We start from the raw sequence: 19,009 nt of genomic DNA on the forward strand, positions 1-19,009 counted from the left end.
GGGGACCTCAGTCTGTTTTCTCTGAAGGCCTTCAACTGATTGGATGAGGCCCACCTACAGTATGGACTGTAATCTGCTTTACTAAAAGTCTACTGCTTTAAATGTTAACCTTATCTAGAACAAGAACACAAAACAAAAAACCTCCCAAAACAACCTTCACAGCAATATCCAGACTGGTATTTGACCAAATATTTGCATTCCATGTCTTGGCCAATTTGACACATAAAAGGAACCATCATGGTATGTGTTGGGGTAGAGCCAACAGATTCTACTGTTGTCCTAGAAAGTGAAGGAAAGCTGGAAATCCAGATGACTCCTAGGTTTTTGGCTTATGGATCTAGGTGGATGATGGTGCCCTTAATGAAAAAGAGAATATTGGATGTTTGCTCATTAAATACCATCATATTTAGAGTGAACTTAAGATGGAACTGCAGACAAAAATTAAGTACACGAAATAAAAGTCAGGTAAGTATAAAAATTCTGAAAGAGGAACACTATTCATGCAATATGACTTCCAAGCACCTTACCTTAAATGGTTGGTTATCAACTCGTTGGTTGACTGAATTTAGACAGTTACTAAGTGTTGGCCACTCAACAGTAAAATCAAATGGCTGAAGTAGGAGGTGGAAGAGAGATTTATTGTTGGAATAGTACTGAGAAAAACTGTGAAATGTGGAAGGTAAGTCTAGATAGGAAAATAACAGGTGGAATAGCCAACACAAATGAAGCGTGAAGGGCAATATAGCTGAGTCTACAGGTATCTATGGTAACATTTTCAGAGTTCAGTACCTTTTTAGATGAGCACATTTACATTTGTGTATGGTAATTTATCCTATCACTGTTTCTAAAGAACATTTTATCTTCTTATTTCCTGGGTTTTACTGTGAACAAAACAAAATATTATTAACATTTTAATTTTATTACCAACGCACAGAGTTCCTCATTTTACCTCACACAGATCAGGCTTGGGAAGGCCTTCAGTTAGATGGGAGGAGCTTGGTTGACACCGCATGTTCTGTTGACAGGCGTCAATCCCAAAGATGCCAGCAGAAGCAGATCTTCTGAATTCAGGCTCTAGCGAGTCCCGATTCCAAGAAATCAAACCAGCAGACATGAGGAACCCAGCCAAGGAATCTAGGCAGAGGTTCGAAGTAGCACTGAATTAGGAACCCAGGCAAGACAGAGGCAAGAGGTCTCTAACAAGTGTAGACAAGAGCAGATGCAGCCGGAGAACATAGTCTTTTCAGGCAAAGATCCATTATGACCTTGAAGTTGATAGTCCAAGACTGATCTCCGAGTGTAAGTGGAGCCAACCCCACGGGGTGCTGAGGACGGTAGATAGAATTTGGCTTGGGGAAGCAAAGGCCTCTCTTAGTGGCACTGTGATTACTTTGATAATTTCGCTGGGATGACCTGATTGAAATCGGGATTAGCAGATGCAAACTATTGTATATAGGATGGATAAACAGCAAGGTCCTACTGGATAGCACAGGGAACTATATTCAATATCCTGGGATAAACCATAATGGAAAAGAATATGAAAAAGAATGTATGTATATGTATAACGGAGTCACTTTGCTGTACAGCAGAAGGTAGCACAACATTGTAAATCAGTTTATCCTTCCATCAAATCAATTAAAAAAAATAAATTGAAGTTGAAATCAAGCGTAAAAAAAATACCAAGCTCATTCAGCCAGACACTCAAACATCTGTGATACTATCTCAGCTCATTTTGAAAGAACCTCTTAAGTAGAAAGAATTTAGTTAAACTTCACAAAAAGTGTTTAATTTATATTTGTGCCACAAAAACAGTCAGTTCCTTTCATTTGTCTATTAAAAAAATAGACAAAAAAGAAAAAACTTTACATGATGAAACATGAAACCAATTTTGATTTAAAGGACAAAAATATGCTTACCAGATCTTTTTATTCTTTTTTTCTTTTTGTCAAGAGGAAGTTGAGTTTTGCCAGCTAGCAGCTATGAACTGTAATTATAAATTATCTATACATACTTATTTAAAGTACCAGCCCCAAATTACAAGTATAAAAAAACTGTTATTTATAAAGTTACTCTCATAAATACTACCTTAAATGATATAAAACCTACATTTATTCAACCTTTACTGCAAACTTCACAAATTATAACACTATCAAATGCATTTTTGTATCTTTTTGTTATGCAGAGGTTAGGTTGAATATGCCAATGAAATGAAAGACACTAGGTGTCCAAGTTACCTATTGTTGGATGGGAAAGAAAACAAAAAAACTTCTCTCGTTGCCCAGACCTCTGGGCTTCCCAGAAGATACTTAGCTCACAAATTTGCTGGACATTATTATTTTTTTTTTTTGCGGTAAGCGGGCCCCTCACTGTTGCGGCCCCTCCCGTTGCGGAGCACAGGCTCCGGACACGCAGGCTCAGCGGCCATGGCTCACGGGCCCAGCCGCTCCGCGGCATGTGGGATCCTCCCGGACCGGGGCACGAACCCGTGTCCCCTGCATCGGCAGGCGGACTCTCAACCACTGCGCCACCAGGGAAGCCCAAAATTGTTTTTTTAAATACGAAAAACCTTACTAATTAATGTTATAGTTAGAATCACTGGGTATAGGTTTCATCTATCTCAAAAAGGGTAGGGATAGTAGGACTTCAAAATTCTATTCCAGGATACACAAGTGTTTAATTTTATAAATTATTGTATTCATCCCCAAATTTGCTTTTCTCAGATGAGTATTATTTCTTCCTCCGTTACCTACCTTTTGTGTTTACTCCACTACAGTTTGTGTGCATTTAAGTCTTTTCATAAGGTTCCTTGTCTGAACTAGGACATCTTGAAGATGTCCAGCCACATGCTCCCAAGAGGCCCCTCAACCCGGTCTCTCTCCAGCTTCAGGGACCCACGGAGGGAGCAGAGCCGGCCCAGGCTGAGTCAATTTCAACCCTTTTCCTGTGATGACAGGTCTTTCAGGAAATGGAAACATTGAGAACTTTTGACCTAAAATATTGTCTTTGTCCTATGTATCCACTTAAGCATCCTTTCTTTCTTTCTTTCTTTTTTTAACAGACACTAGGCAATTTTTAATATACAATGAAGATCACAGGCGCTGCGTGGAAGCATTAACTCCCAGTGCAGTTCAAACTGCAGTTTGCAACCCAGACAGCGAAGCGCAGAAATTCCGATGGGTGTCTGAATCGCAGATCATGAGCGTTGCCTTGAAGTTATGCTTAGGGGTACCATCAAAAAGTGACTGGGTTGCCGTCACTCTGTATGCCTGTGACTCCAAGAGTGAATTTCAGAGATGGGAGTGCAAAAATGACACGCTTTTGGGAATCAAGGGAGAAGATTTATTTTTTAACTATGGCAATAGACAAGAAAAGAACATTATGCTTTACAAGGGATCAGGCTTATGGAGCAGATGGAAAGTTTATGGAACCACAGATGATTTATGCTCTAGAGGTTATGAAGGTAAGAAGCTTGGGATTTTTTTTTTTTTTTCCTTTCTGTCAAGTCTTTCTCATCTTCTTGGTTGGAAACCAATTCAAGGAAATAAGCATATTCTTGTTTAGTCTGGACTAGAAGAGTATTAATTGATTACTTTTGTGTCTGGAACTCTTCTGTGTTCTGTGAATGAGTAAATGTGGTTCAAAGTCCTAAATGATACTTTAGCTATTTGTGATTAATGAGAAGACATTTCTTGTAACTTTTGCTAAGATTTTTTTTTTTAACAGTGGGTTACCGTTTTTAGAAATTACTTTTCACTGTAATCTTTGACCCGGTGTCTTCCATTTTACACTGTATGATTGTCGTGATAAGAGTTTAACGAAATGTTTCTTTTCCTTTGGTTTACATTACCTCTGAACAAATGATCCGTGGAACAACATTCTTTACCAATTCAGACTGTGTAAAATGAAATCTTGACAATTTTGGTTTCTAAATGTTTCTAATTTATTTGTTACCTTATGGGTATTTAGAGACATTATGTAATAATCAGCAAATTAGAAAAGCTAAGGAATTAGCTTATAAACTAACCTTCAGCGTCTTTAGTCTGCTGTTTTAGAAAGTGGTAGCACCCGTGGGGCAGGAAATAATTGTATATGTAGTTGGTTCCTTCAACTCTTGAAGGTTAAATAAAATCAGAGTATCTAGCCTTCTTTCATCTTGGCCAAATTTCATTCTCTAGTGGCTGCACAGAAAAAAGATAAAACAAAAACCAAAAAAGAACTTGAAGCCCTTTACAAAGGCTTCTTGAGTCAGATGATGTTGTAACCACTTTCCAGGTTTGGACACTTGATTTCTGTGAAGTGTGATCTAGAACGACCTCAAGGTCAGAGAAAGAGCCTGCCTCTTGGGGCAAGAGATTAAGCTGTTTGCAAAATTACTATGTTACTGAGGCTGCAAATGTTGGTTGAACTTAGCTTACGGCAGGTACGCAGATCATCGGAGTTCAGCTCTTTGCAAGGTGATGATCTGACAGCTTTCCATTTTCCTTCTATGTTCTATAAAGAGAAGAAGAGAGTAGGAACTGAAGAAGAGTGCGAAGGAGGGCTCAGAAAGAAGTTATCCCAAGGCTTTTACTGAACATAATGTAGGTTTAGAAATTACCTAAGAGGCAACCTAAGTAACACAGCATTTCAGGAGAAACTTGTCGGAAAATTATAGGGCAGGACAAGGGTGAACCAAACTTGACTGAGTCAAATTCCACAGGTGGGACAATCGTTCTAATTGAGGAATCCAACACAAGGAAGTTTGGTGCTAAGAGATCAGAATTCTCATTTTATTTTAAAAGATATCGCTGAAGTTCTGTAGTCCTCTCTCCACCCACTGCCCCTACTTTCTGGTCTTCTGTTTGCTTTGAGAAAAATATGCATAGGATTTAGGATAGTGGTTCTCAAACTTTAAGATGCTTAATAGTCATCTGGAGAGCTTGTTAAAAATACAGATCCCAAGGTCCCCCCCCCCACCTAGATTCTAAATTAGCATATTGGGGGAAGGGCCTAGGGATCTATTGAATTATTTTATCAATACTGTGTGGCTGGATGCAGATGGTCCATCGACCACACTTTGCATACTCCCTAAGTCTCTCCCAATACTTAAGATGTTCCTGCTAGAAGATCTAGCCCTTCAGAGTGATCTTGCAATCGATTCATTGGAATATGCATTAGAAGTAAAGACAGTGCAGAGAGGATGTATGCAGAGTCTTTGTCTCTCTAAAGAACACTTGGGGAAGAAAACTGTCTGAGGCCAAGGATTTAATTTTGAGTGATCGACTCAGACTTTGTAGACTTGGACAGATCTGAGGATTGGAAGTGTGGCCCTCAAGAGGAAGAGTCAATTGAGTGCAGTGACGTGATTTGTTAGTCAAGTTGGCCTCATCAGTGCTTTGTTTAATAAATCAAGTTAGTCCTTAAAAAGCCATTTCTGATTGACATCTGTAAACTGAGCCCTGAGAATTCCTTGGCTAGCTGAATGAACAGTACCACTAGCCCTAGGTGGTCTTATCACGCTTTCTTCATATGAAGGAACAATGGTGTAATTATTACAAATCCAGCATGTTCTTTATACAGTCTATGATTCGGAAAATTAGTCCTGTAACTTAGTGCAACAAAAGCTAGAATCACATTTTAAAGTTACTAACAGCTGGGCAATTGGCAAAAGAGTCATTTTGAGGGAACCGAGAATAAACCTAGCTTTTAAGGTGGACAAAATAAGTACGAGCAAAGGAAAAGGAAAGGAGGTAAGTAGCTTTTTTTTGTTGTGCTCTTTACATATGTTAGATGCTGTGCTATGTGTTTTACAAATGTTATATTATCTTAGTGACTTTCAAGATGTCTTTAAAGAACTTTTTAAAGTCATAGAATCTATGAAACTTAATTAGGAGAAGAGTATTCCTACCTAGAAAAAATTCTGAATATAAACTTGTCACAAGAGACTGAATATTTCAATATAGAGGATTATTATCACCCAAAGAGGCATCCCTACAAAGGTAGACTGAACATACTGGAGCATTTAGCTACTTGAGTGGTTTGGTTGTCAATGGAGATATGAGCTTCCTTTTGACTTACACCAAACTGTGATCCATAACGATTCTCTCTATTTTTTTTTAAATTAATGTATTTATTTGGGCCGCGTTGGGTCTTCATTGCTGCGTGCGGGCTTTCTCTAGTTGCGTCGAGCAGGGGCTGCTCTTGCCTGTTGCGGTGCACAGGCTTCTCATTGTGGTGGCTTCCCTTGTTGCGGAGCACAGGCTCTAGGTGCGTGGGCTTCAGTAGTTGTGGCTCGCGGGCTCTAGAGCACAGGCTCAGTAGTTGTGGTGCACGGGCTTAGTTGTTCCGTGGCATGTGGGATCTTCCCAGATCAGTGCTCGAACCCATGTCTCCTGCATTGGCAGGCGGATTCTTAACCACTGCGCCACCAGGGAAGTCCACAATTCTATATTTGTTTCAACTTTCCTTTCTAGGTGAACCTAGAGTTTCACATTTTGATCTGTTTGGACTCATTTTTTTAAAAAAGACAAATACTGATTATAGATAGTATCTAAGGGTTTTACGTGATTTCTTTCCATGATGTGAATTGGAGATTTATGCTAAAGTTCCTACCCTTTCTCGTAGCCGTTGTTGAGGGACTCAAGCGGAGTCTGGCTGGACAGGAGTGGTTGGAGGGGATTGAAGTTTTGACTGTGTGTTTGGGTTACACAGCTATAAGGTTATTTTTCAATCTAGAGATTCAGTAATTCTCTGATTCCAACCGAGGGGAAGGATGGCCTTTTCCCTGTTTGGAGGAAATGCAGAAGTCAAAGTTGTTGTCCGTAGAGCTGACTGTTTTTGGCTCAAGAGAGCAAAGAGGAAAATCTTATTGCAAAAGACAGCAGCATAGAAGTGGTGCTAGAGTTTTTCCCGAGGACACACGTATCCAGCAAAAGACAGGAGTCGCAAGAGAAGGGAAATACAAAGGAATTCCCTGTGTTAGTGTAAAAGCTGTGATCAGAAGCGTAAGACCGATCCTTGCAGTAACCTTGTGATTGGAAAGTAATCGTTCAGGAGATTCACATCCATTCTAAGTACAAGTCAATGTGTCTCTTCTAGCCATGTACACACTCCTGGGCAATGCCAATGGGGCAACCTGTGCATTTCCATTCAAGTTTGAAAACAAGTGGTATGCGGATTGCACAACTGCTGGGCGATCAGACGGATGGCTCTGGTGTGGAACCACTACAGATTATGACGTGGATAGGCTATTTGGATATTGTCCATTGAAATGTAAGTAACTTTATCATCAAGACAATTTTGGCACGTTTAGTATGCAACCTAGTGATCAGACTTCGTGTTTATCGAGAACATTTCTTCCTCCAAGTGACTTCTCATTTCCTATCTCATCATACCCCACCACAACCCTCTACAGATGTCATTGTCCCATTTTATAATGGAGGGAGTGATCCATATTGGCTAAAGACAAGAACACAGATCTTCTGACTCTCAGCCCTAGGCTGCCTCAAATGACCCCTTTATTTTCACTAACTACTACTTCTCCTCAAATTCCACTGTTACTGTCAGTTATTTTCTAAGACTTGAGGGCAAATTATACTGTATATGATGCAATATATACTTAATGCCACAGGTGGGCATCCCATTTTCCAAGCCCCCCAATGATTTACCTTTATTAAACTATAGATCAAAAACAGAATTTAAGCAATGCCACAGCCTTGGTTTTGATGGACAGAGAGAGAGAGAGAGAGAGAGAGAGAGAGAGAGATGTGAGTGGCTCCTGAGTTTTGTGTCGATGTAATGAAAAGGGTTCCTCACTGTGAAAATGATAGTAATGCTACTCTTCTTAAATTAAGTTTAAGAAGACTATTATTTAATTTAACATAGCTTCAATGGAAGTCAGTTATGTCTATGCTTGGAGGGGTTTTAAAATGAAAATGTAAGTCTTATTGCAATGATGCAGAATAAGTGGCATTGCATCGTATTGAAGTGGGGGGGCCATAAAAATTCTTGGTGTCCTTTCCATGCTCTAGAATTTATAAAGAAGCAGGGCAGCAGGTTTTGGGTGGGGTGGACGAGGGCATTCGTGTTGGAAGGCAGGGATGTGGCTGAAGAAGACAGAGGAGGAAGGGTTCTTGGCTTCCCTCTCTCCATCACCCACACCCTCCTCCTGCTGCCAGCATCGGCCTTCCTTTCCTTCCCCCTGAACTTCTTACCCCCAACCACTTGCTACTTCAGACTCTGTGGATCAGAGCTCCTGTTTCCTGCTGTCCTGCCAAGGGGCGGGCGCTGGGTCAGAGCCTCAGATACAGTCTGGGCTGATTGTGAGACCGCCTGCGTTGCAATAGTGCCGCGTACCCCACTAAACTTTCAGGATCACACATCCACATACCATCGCGGTATTCCAAGCGTTATTGTAAAAAACAGTCCAATTTACAAACATATCTTAGTCTGTCAAGTTAAAGACAGAATTCCAAGAATTGTGCTTATTTATCTCTTTTGATTTTTAATCCCTAAACATCTTACTAAAAATTAATTTGATTTCTCAGCCCCATAGATTATTGTAATTCCCCTCTGGGTCCAGTCCCTCAGTTCTGGGTGAATACTCACAAAAACTCAGTCTTCCTGTGTTCATGGTGGAGCCGCTCTCCCATTCTTGGGTGAGGTAAATGCATTTCTGTTTTATAACAGCTTTTAAAGGTTTGATTCCCATGAAAGGTTGACTGATGTCTGATCTCTATATTAGAAGGCTTTTTGTCTGAAAACAAAACTGAACATTTTCCTCATGAGATAAAGCAAGACTTGTTTTTCAGTGATTGAGAAACATCTTCCTCTGGACTTTGTAGGAATGGTATTTTCTAAATCCGTTATCATGGAGTGTCTTGGGGCTGCAGATCTCACGGGTCCAGCTGTAACATCCTGCACTTACATGGTGTTGACAGGGACGTTGTTTGCTGCACATATGATTTAATGAATCATTAAATGGAGGACAAATGGCCAGCCACCAATCATAAAAAAAAAACAACACCTTGGCTAGACATGTGTTTTAGAGATAAACTGGGTAGGCTCTAGAATAAGCTTTTAGTCTCATTGGTTCCAATTTATGTCTTCCAAAGCAAATTATATATTTGGCCTAGTTCATTGTAAAGGTAAAATAACGGGAAATTTAAAACACTTTTGATTTCAACATGCATTACAATTTTAAAGCACATTTTATACAGTCCATGCCTTTCTTGAAGGGCTTTGCATTTTCCCAAACTCTTTCGTTGTCTTTGCTTTGTGTGTTTTTTCCAAAAGAACATTTTATTTGATGTTAGCCTTAAACTAGCAGATTCAATACAGGAAGACGAGGTCCCGGCTGTTGACCTAGTGACACCCAGTACATGCTCTTCACTGCCCTCTGTAGTGTTTATTGTAATGTTTTCCTTCTATTTAGACGTTTATTTTCAAGTATCAGGAGAACAGGAAAAGGAAAAGACTCCTTTCTCTCAATTGCCCATAGCTGGCAATTTTAGCTTTCAGAGTCAGTTGCGCTGGTTTACTGTGGGAATTTGAACCATTTGGGGAGATACAGAGTCAGCAAACCTATGCATGCATTGAGAAATAGGTCTTAATCCCTTGATTGAAAATGCAAAATACCCTTTCTTTAAATGAAGAGAAGCAGCAAATTGCATTTCTTTCTTTGGTCCTTTGTAGCCCTTTCCTTCATTTCTGGACGAGAAAATCATCCCCTCCTTCTTTTGTAGCTCACACTTTCTACCACACTACAAGCAAAACCTCCAAATTTCTAAAAATATTTATTTAAAATAGCTCCGACTTCAAGTAAACCTCAAACCAGTCTCATCTGAGTGATCTCACTTACAGGGCGAAGAATCCATTTGCACATTAAACTAGTAAGACCTCAGACTGTGGTAATTTAAATTTAACATTACTAATTCAAATATATTTTTTATGTGAATATATAATAATTTTATAGTTAAAACCTCTTAGAAATGTCTATGCTGTTGCCCAAATGAAATGTTGATATAGTTTTCTTCCTCTTTGGTGTTTCATGAACCACAAATTTCATATCATAGTGTGTGGTAAGTGTATGAAAAAGGTCACTTCAGATACAAAGAATCACAATGACATGCATATATAAAGTGTGGGCTATATGTGTATGTATAATGTCGGCTGTATGCATATATATGGTGTAGGCTCTATACACACGGACAACTGTCCAATTTGTTAGCAAGTTGAATACTCCTCAGAGAATTTGAGTTTACGTAATCTTTTCCTTATAAAAAAATGAAAGGATTATGACTCCACATGACTTGTAAGTAGAATTTTACATTATTAAAAAGACAAAAGAGAAGTTTTTATATCATGAAGCACACAAAAATATTTCATCTGTTGACTCATTTCTCAAACATCTTATGTGTGAAATGCAATCAGTAATATTTATCCATCTATATTTATCCATCTATATTATTGGCCTTTCATAGACTGTAACCACGTTTATAGAGTATATTGGGAATCATAAAATAGCAAAGGAAAAAATAAGGTAAAAATTTAAAAAATTAAAAAAAAATTTTGAATTAAAAAGTGTTTTACTCTGAGTAAAGCAGAGCTAACAATCGGCTATTGCCAGGAGCTGCCTATGTTTAATACGTGCTAGAGATAAGAACGTGAGACTCCAGAGGTGGTTAACAATTTAACTAAGGGTGACTCACCAGTGAGTGACAGAGTCTGGAGGCAGGTCCTGGTCAGTCTGTCTGTGGAATCTATGACCTTCCCCTCTAATGCCTGTGTCTCTGGTCTAAAAAGACCAAACTAGAATGTACGGGTGAAATATCCGTTGCTGAGAGAAGACATATTTATTTTCTCTTCTCCCTTTATTATTGTTTTTCTAGATTAAGGAAGTTGGGCTGGCATCTCTATTCTTAGTCTGTGTATTTGCCTCACTTCCCAACTCATCTGATCTCAAATGTCCTAATGGAAAAATAGAGATGGTGAGTCCCTGTCTTTCTGGAGACACATGAAGCAGATGGAATGCGGTCGATCTTTGAAAACTCCCCCTCTTCATTTCAGGAGTAAAGAAAATCTCATAGTCACTTTAAAACTGATTAAAAGAAAGAAAATAAGGGAAAGATAATGCTTTAGGCAATAATGCTACCAAGCTTGTTTAAAAGATATTGTTCACTGAAAATTCTTTCCACGCATAATGTAGTCGATTCCTTTTGACTTCTTTTACAGTCGAGGGCAGTGAAAGCTTATGGAATAAAGATCCGTTGACCAGCATTTCCTACCAGATAAATTCCAAATCGGCTTTAACTTGGCACCAGGCGAGGAAGAGCTGCCAGCAACAGGATGCCGAACTCTTGAGCATCACAGAGATACATGAGCAGACATACCTGACAGGTAAAGACGCGAAAAGAAAACAGAGTTGTGAAATCATGATTATTTTATTTCCGTATAGTTTAACTTAAAAGCATACAACACGAATAATTTGAGACATCATGATAGAGTCAGTCCTAAGCAGATGGTGCAGAGGGTTTGACAAATGTGCACCCTGAAAAAGACACCTGGGATGGCGACTAGGTTTCAACTCATGAGCCAACTTTCTTCTGTCCGTTGTGTCAGTGTCTAGAACTTGTGCTGCGAATGATTCGGAGGATTTATTTGGGCTCAGAGTAGAAGATGCTACAATCAGTTAGCGATGCTGTTCTTGGACACAAGACACGGGTGCTATACTGGTCAAATATTCTAGGTCTATAGCTTGAAGCCATTGGTTTTCCATTAGCGTGGGAGAATTTAACATGATAAACTGAAGAGCTGCCACCACAAACAGGGACAAGTGAAGAGCCGTCCTTTTGCCTCCTGTCTTTCAAATTCCCAGACTCTAATGGTTTTCAGGTCTTACTGATACTCTTTCTACAATGTTTGTTTTTTTAGCATTTGTTCTTATGAGGTTGTGAAGATGAAAAGGGCTAATGTTTGCTTGAGATGAGAGGGTCTGTTTTAGCTTCTGCAATCCACACTTGAGGAGCGGAGAGGTCAGGACCAGAAACGAGTGTGGGAAATAGAGCATCCTCGACTCCCTGCCCTAATCCCCTCCCTCCCGTTCACCCTGACCCTGCTTACTAGCTGAAAGTATCTCGGATCCAGTGACCACCATGTTCAAAAACTCTTAGTGGCTTCTCATCGCCTGTCAAATAATTAACAACACACCTTTGCCTGACATTCAGGGGCTGTCACCTGTCCAGTGACTGCTGTTCCCCTTTGTGCATTTCGCAGTCTTGACAAGAGAAAACTTTTGGGTTCCTCGTCTATGTCTCATACTTTCTCACCTCCACATCTGTCCCCATGGCATTTCTTGTACCTGGAATTCCCCACATTTTATACAGTTGAAATGCAGTCTTCTCTATTTCCATCTGCTTTTCTCTTATTTGTTTACCACTTTTACAGTGGTTACGTACATATGTCCCACTTCCCCTACAAGACTATAAATACGTTCGATTTTTATTCATTCATTCATTCTACAAGATGGGTGATTTCTCTGTGTGAGGCATTGTGCTAGCTCCTGGGGACACAGCAGTGACCAAAGCCTGCCATGTCCTGTCCACATGGAGCTTAAAGTCCAATGGGGAAAACACATAGACAAGAAAACAAGCAAATAAATACAAATTATAAGCAAATTGAAGGCTGTGTAGAGAATGGATTTGAGAGGCAGATGGCTGAAAGTGAGGAATGTCTTGTGAATATGTATGTCCTCCCAACCCCTAAAGAGATTCACACAGAACCTTCCGGGAAGACAGTCTCAAGGGATGTTTGTTGACTGACAAGTGAGGATGCAGCACAAGAAAAAACATTATTTAGAAATTCACCCTCACGTTTGGACCAGTGGTCAGTTTATGGCGAGAAGACAGTTGTTCTTAAGTGTGAAGTTGCTTATCAGTCACCAGGGAACTTTGTTAAAGTGAAACTGCCTGGGTGCAAACCCCAGAGACTGTAGATCAGTAGGTATGATGTGGGGTCCTGGAATCTGCATGTTATCAAATTTCCAGGTGATTCTAGGGCAAGTGGATGGGGATCCCACTTGGCAAAGCACTGGGTACAGTACCTGCTGTATCAGCAAAGCCTACAGATTGCATCTGCCTGGATAGCAGGCAGCAGAGCTCAGGAGTAAGGAGCACAGACTCAGGAGCCTGACCGCCTGGGCCCCGGCTCTGTGAAGCTGGGGGACCTTGGGGGCGATGACCTGAGGCTGCTGTGCCGCAGTGGGAGAGTGTGTGTGAACTGTTACAAGGGGACAGAGCTGTCCCCAGCCTTGTCTCATCACCTAGGATTCCCTTTCTCCAGCTCTTTGCGGGTGATCCTCTCCACCAATTGGAACACACTTCTCCTATAAGTTATTATTTTTTAATTGAATTTGAAGATGTTGATTGCATTCTATTTTGGGCAGAAAAAATGTAACATGAATGTTTTTTAGCACCACCTTGTGAAATACACAAAGCATTATTGGGTAAGAAAGACTTTTCTAGTCCATTTCTGAGGACTAAATCATGAGTACTAGCTCCACTGTAATGAAATCTTTCTTGTACCAAGTATAACATTTAAAAGTTTTCTGCTTTCAGTATAGGCTGCAAGCCACCATTTTCTTTCAGCCATCATTAAAGAGATTGACAATAGAAAAGCAACGCGGCCTCACTATGGGCATTCGTGAGCTCAGAGATGGGATTACGCCTCTGTCTGCTCAGTGATTCTGTTTTGTGTTGGTCCTTGGGGTCTTTGTATGCAGTATTGGGGCAAAGTACAGAGGGACCAGTATTTGCAACCATGTGTAAAAATAAGGAGAAAAAGAGGAAAACAGAGACAGAGATAAGACAAAATTTATTTAGGTGATTAAGGAAGAGAGAGAATGAGTTGAGACAATCCTGGTGTGATTTGTGCTGGCTTGCACGGGTTAGAGAAACCTCAGAGTTGAAATGGTTTCACTTGGCTTTTTTTTTAAGGAATCTGTTTGCAGGTTGTGTTATCTTGACTCTTCTGAGGTTTGCTTGTTTTCTGGCTTTCTGGAAGCCAAGGGACAGAGCACAGGTTACTTTTGAACTCTTCCCCAGTTGCTAGGGGAAAGAGGCTCTGTGAGCAGGACAGCATCTCTGGGCCACTCACTTCCTCATTCCCGGCCCCGCTATCAGCCTTCTGGCTGCAGGAAATGCTTCTCTAATCAGCAAGGGCTATTACTGTGTCCCCAGGAGCGCAAACAAGCCCTAAGAGATTGGGAGGCTGAGTTCACCTCAGATACTTATTTGAATCTTATCCAAGCCTCCGGAATTTCAGTCAGCAAATTTTAACTGAAATCCGGGTAGGAATGACTTCTCGAATGAGATTTGTAATATTTCCTGCTTTTCTTTAAGTCAAAAATGCCATGCATTAGGGGACAAAAATAGTCTGACGGGGAATTTAAAAAATAAACCAGACTTTTGCTTTCTAGAGGGAAGATATTCGTGACATTTGGGATTTTTCGGCATATATTGGGGAAGACTAGAAAATCCTGGGGTGAGTGAGGGATTGTCATCTATCTACTCCATTCTGGAAAATAGGGCGCTAACATTTTTTAAAAACCACACATAGTTACGCTTTTAAAATATGATTTCTTTTATGTGAGAATTTTGAGTAGTGAATTTCATTTTTCTAAAAGGTATAAGCCTCTTATGACTCTGAGATCAAATTAGCTGTCATTTATTAAACAGCTGTTGTGTGTCAGACACTGAGCTTTATTTCTAAAGCTGACACCAACCTTGTAAATGAGTAATATTGTCCCCACTTTATAGATAACAGATTAGGAGGGAGAAGGTAGGAATTTTGCCTAATGCCACCCATTCTGAAAATAACTGAATTGGAATTCAGCACTGTCTTTCCATTACGCTCTGCCTGGGTCTCACTTAAAAATAAGCAAGGATCTGGTGGCCCCCAAAGCACTAAAGAGAACCTTTAATTTAGGTGTCAGCAGCTCCTTGCTCCAGTAAATTTATTCTAAACTGGCAATCTGATTTCACATTATCTGCTGGGTTAACAGCTTCTGCCCAGCGGCCAATTCTTATATCACCCAGAGTCATTTCATCATCTCTTCTACCCTCAAAAATGTTGGAACACCCTATTGAATCCTCAGTTCCTGAATCAGATTTATAACTATGTATGCATAGGATTAGGATTTATAGAACTGAAATAAGATATAGGAAGTGAAATTGGCTAGTTACTTTGATTGTTTTTGCCAGTTTCCGTATGGTGCTGTGTGGAGAACACATTGGACCACAGTATAGAAAAGAACAATACAGTGTACTATTGGACAGTAATACGTCTTCTATTACAACTAAGTTCAAAAGTAGTTATAAACTGTTTCAGACGATACATGCAGGAAAATTAAACATTAAAAAGTTTAGCATGTGGAATTGATGCTTTGTGTAATAATACTAAAAATATTGGGGGGCTTCCCTGGTGGTGCAGTGGTTGAGAGTCCACCTGCCGATGCCGGGGACACAGGTTCGTGCCCCGGTCCGGGAGGATCCCACATGCCACGGAGCAGCTGGGCCCGTGAGCCATGGCCATTGAGCCTGCACATCCAGAGCCTGTGCTCTGCAATGGGAGAGGCCGCAACAGTGAGAGGCCCGCGTACCGCAAAAAAAAAAAAAAAAAAAAAAAAGAAATGAAAATTTGGTCATCTTCTTTATAAAATTAAAAACACATTAGAGAAAAAATTGTGTATGACACTCATCAGCTTTAAGTGATATATTTAACACAAAGCTTGAAATCTGTTTGTAAATCACACTTTTTGCCAACCCGAATTCAACATGGAGTAATAACAATAATAATATTAATAATAGCAATAGCTTACATTTATTGGGCATATACTGTGTATTAGGCCCTGTTTTAAGAAGTATTACTTAATTTAATTCTTCAAAACAAGCCTAGGAGTACCTAGAGTAGGAGAATCTCAAAGGAGAGTCTCAAAGGATAATTTCCTTAAAGAGTGATCATCTTTTCCCATCATGCCAAACGTAGTAATTTAATTAAGCAATCTCAGGCAAAATCTAATTTATTTATTCCTACAGTTCTGTTCAAAAATTCATAGTTTTGAAAACTTAGATATGTGTATTTTATTATAAGTTTTAAAACATACCAGAATATTTGATTTTGGGGAATAGCTATATCCAACATATACAAGGAACTCATACAACCCAACATCAAAAATAGACCCCCAAAGCCCGAGAAAGACCAAAACAACTTGAAGAGACGTTTTCTCAAAGAAAACATACACATGAAAAGATGCTCAACATCATTAATCATCAGGGAAATGCAAATCACAGCCACTGTGAGATACCACTTCACACCAGTTAGAGTGGCTATCATCAAAAAGACAACAAAAGGCAAGTGTTGGCAAAGATGTGGAGAAAAGAGAACCCTCATGTGCTGTCAGTGGGGATGTGAACTGGTGCAGCCACTGTGGGGAACCGTATGGAGGGGCCTCAAAAAACTAAAAATAGAACTACCATGGGATCCAGCAATTTTACTTCTGATTATTTACCTGGAAAAAAACCAAAAACACGAATTCAAAAAGACATATGCATTCCAGTGTTCACTGCAGCGTTATTTACAATAGCCAAGATATGGATACAACGTTAAGCGTCCATTGATAGACAAACGGATAAGGAAAATGTGGTATATATACATACATACAATGGAATATTACCCAACCATAAAAAATGAAATTTTGCCATTTGTGACAACATGGGTGAATCTAGAAGGTATTATGCTAAGTGAAGTAAGTCAGAGACAGATGAACACCTCTTGATCTCACTTGTGTATGCAATCTAGAAAACAAAACAAAATGAAAACAGATGCATAGATACAGAGAACAAATGGGTGGCTGCCATAAGGGAGGGCAGGTGGGGAGTAGGTGAAATAGTTAGAGGATTAAGAGGTACAACCTTCCAGTTATATAACAAAGTCATGGGGATGTAATACACAGCATAAGGAATATGGTCAATTATATTGTAATAACTTTGTATGGGCACAGATGGTTACTAGACTTATTGCGGTGACCATCTCATAATGTACACAATGTCAGATCGCTATGTAGTATACCTGAAACTAATGTAATATTGTATGTCAACTATATTTCAATAAGAAAAATAATTTATGAAAAAATCAATGTTCAGTGGTATTTAATAGAATAATTATTAACATAAAATATAGTATCAACATGACACTGATCCCAGAATGACATTTCTAAGGTACAGACTAGTAGACAGGCATCTCCTCCTGACACCTTATAAGTTATCTATTTACATGAATGAGGTGAGATGGCCGTTTTTGTTGGTTTCTTTAATTTACCCTAAAGAGACATAAGTAATAGTTTAGTACTCAAAAGAGTTTTAATAACTATGTAAAATAATTAATGAACTAAAGGGAAACCATCAATGAGATGAATAACTATAAAATTGATTTACTATGAATGAATTTCTATCACTTCATTATCAGTATTTTCTTTGTAATGAATGCAGTCATAGTTGATGATGCTCATTGCAGAGATTTAAGACTAGAGAAATATTAAGATTTTCCCGTTTGATAATGTCATTCCCTTGACATAGCTTGTAATAAGTATTTTATTTTTTGGTAAAATTCCAACTTTGGAGAACCAAATGCTGAGTCTTCACAGGTAAACCAGAGTGAGTTCTGCCATGGACTATTGTTTGGGGAGGGATGGCATTTATCAGAAATATCTTTTTAGTTCATGGTTCTTTATTTAAAGGTGCTCTAACATCTAAACTTATCTGGAAAATGTATTATATCAATAATAGTAACTCACAGGCAAATTCAATTTAAGCAAGAGTTGAATTCACTGGAAACACCAAAGTGAACCCTGAGTGCAAGTCCTAATTTACTCATCCTCTGTTTCACTCTCCACAAGTTTCTTAACCTCTCTGTCCTCCGTTTCTTCATCCGTAAAATGAAGGCCCTGGACGAGATACCTCTCAAAGTGTATAAAGTACCTAAGGGCGAGAGCTGTACTAACTCAGACTTTTTTTTTCTACAACACTTGATAAAGATAAGTGGATCTGAATTAATTTTCACTGACTTTTTACATGCTAGTAGTTAATTTCATCCCATTTTTATTACTTTAAAGAAATTATGCAATAGGGTTTACTTTTCAGTAAATAACTCCAGTATTGGATTCAGTTCCGTTCATTAAGCATCAACCTACCTAATCAATATCAACCTAGTCAGTATCCTCAAGCGGGTTCTCCCTTTGTCAGTGCCTTTCTGCCGGATGCTGAATAAACTGACAGCATTCCGGTCACGTTTCTCCAAGAACGTGATCTGTGCTTTTATGGCATTGGGGAGCAAAAAACGTGAGATAGGATTCTGGGGCATCGAGTCACTGTAATCCCCTTTCATTTGAATTTGTGACATGAATGTGCGTATATATCAGCTAATGAAAAAGTGGGGAAAATTTCGGTGAATTTGGATAGCTTAGTTGGTTGCATCAGAGCTAAAGGGTCTGGGATTTGATGTCATAAGAACCCAGATTTAGGGACTTCCCTGGCGGTCCAGTGGTTAAGAGTCTGTGCTTCCAATGCAGGGGCGTGGATTTGGTCCCTGTTCGGGGAATTAAATCCCAAAAAGAACCTAGGTTTAAATTTCAGCTCTGCACATGTCATCTAAACTATTTGGGTGTCAAATTCCTAATCTGTACAATGGAGATGGCAGTACCTAATTAGAGTTTGTGAGGATTGAAAACGAGCGAAAACAGTGCCCTGAATATAGTAAGTGGTTATTCTCACCATTGAAAAATTTGACTGGGGAGTATATCCTCTAGAGAACAGTAAATATGAAGTGGTCCATTTATGATTACCCTTTATGTTTATAGACACTTCAGGTTGGTATTTTATTTAAGACAAACGATAGTTTTCCTTTCCATTAATTCTTTTAAATCAACTAAAAAGAATATAGAGAGAACAGCAAATCCATGGTTTTTAAAAAGTTACAG

At 39.3% G+C, this 19,009-nt stretch overlaps 1 protein-coding gene across 1 annotated transcript in view; it reads left to right on the top strand.

Moving 5' to 3' along the window:
* Positions 1 to 19,009, top strand: part of MRC1 (mannose receptor C-type 1) — a 98,030-nt gene that overhangs the window by 9,971 nt on the left and 69,050 nt on the right. Inside the window, exons 2-4 of the mRNA XM_060121740.1 lie at positions 3,059 to 3,460; positions 7,078 to 7,251; positions 11,212 to 11,376. Of these exons, the coding sequence (XP_059977723.1) occupies positions 3,059 to 3,460; positions 7,078 to 7,251; positions 11,212 to 11,376 (741 nt within the window). The remainder of the gene's footprint in view (positions 1 to 3,058; positions 3,461 to 7,077; positions 7,252 to 11,211; positions 11,377 to 19,009) is intronic.

This window comes from Lagenorhynchus albirostris, chromosome 1 (assembly GCF_949774975.1).
Source record: "Lagenorhynchus albirostris chromosome 1, mLagAlb1.1, whole genome shotgun sequence".
NCBI lineage: Eukaryota > Metazoa > Chordata > Mammalia > Artiodactyla > Delphinidae > Lagenorhynchus > Lagenorhynchus albirostris.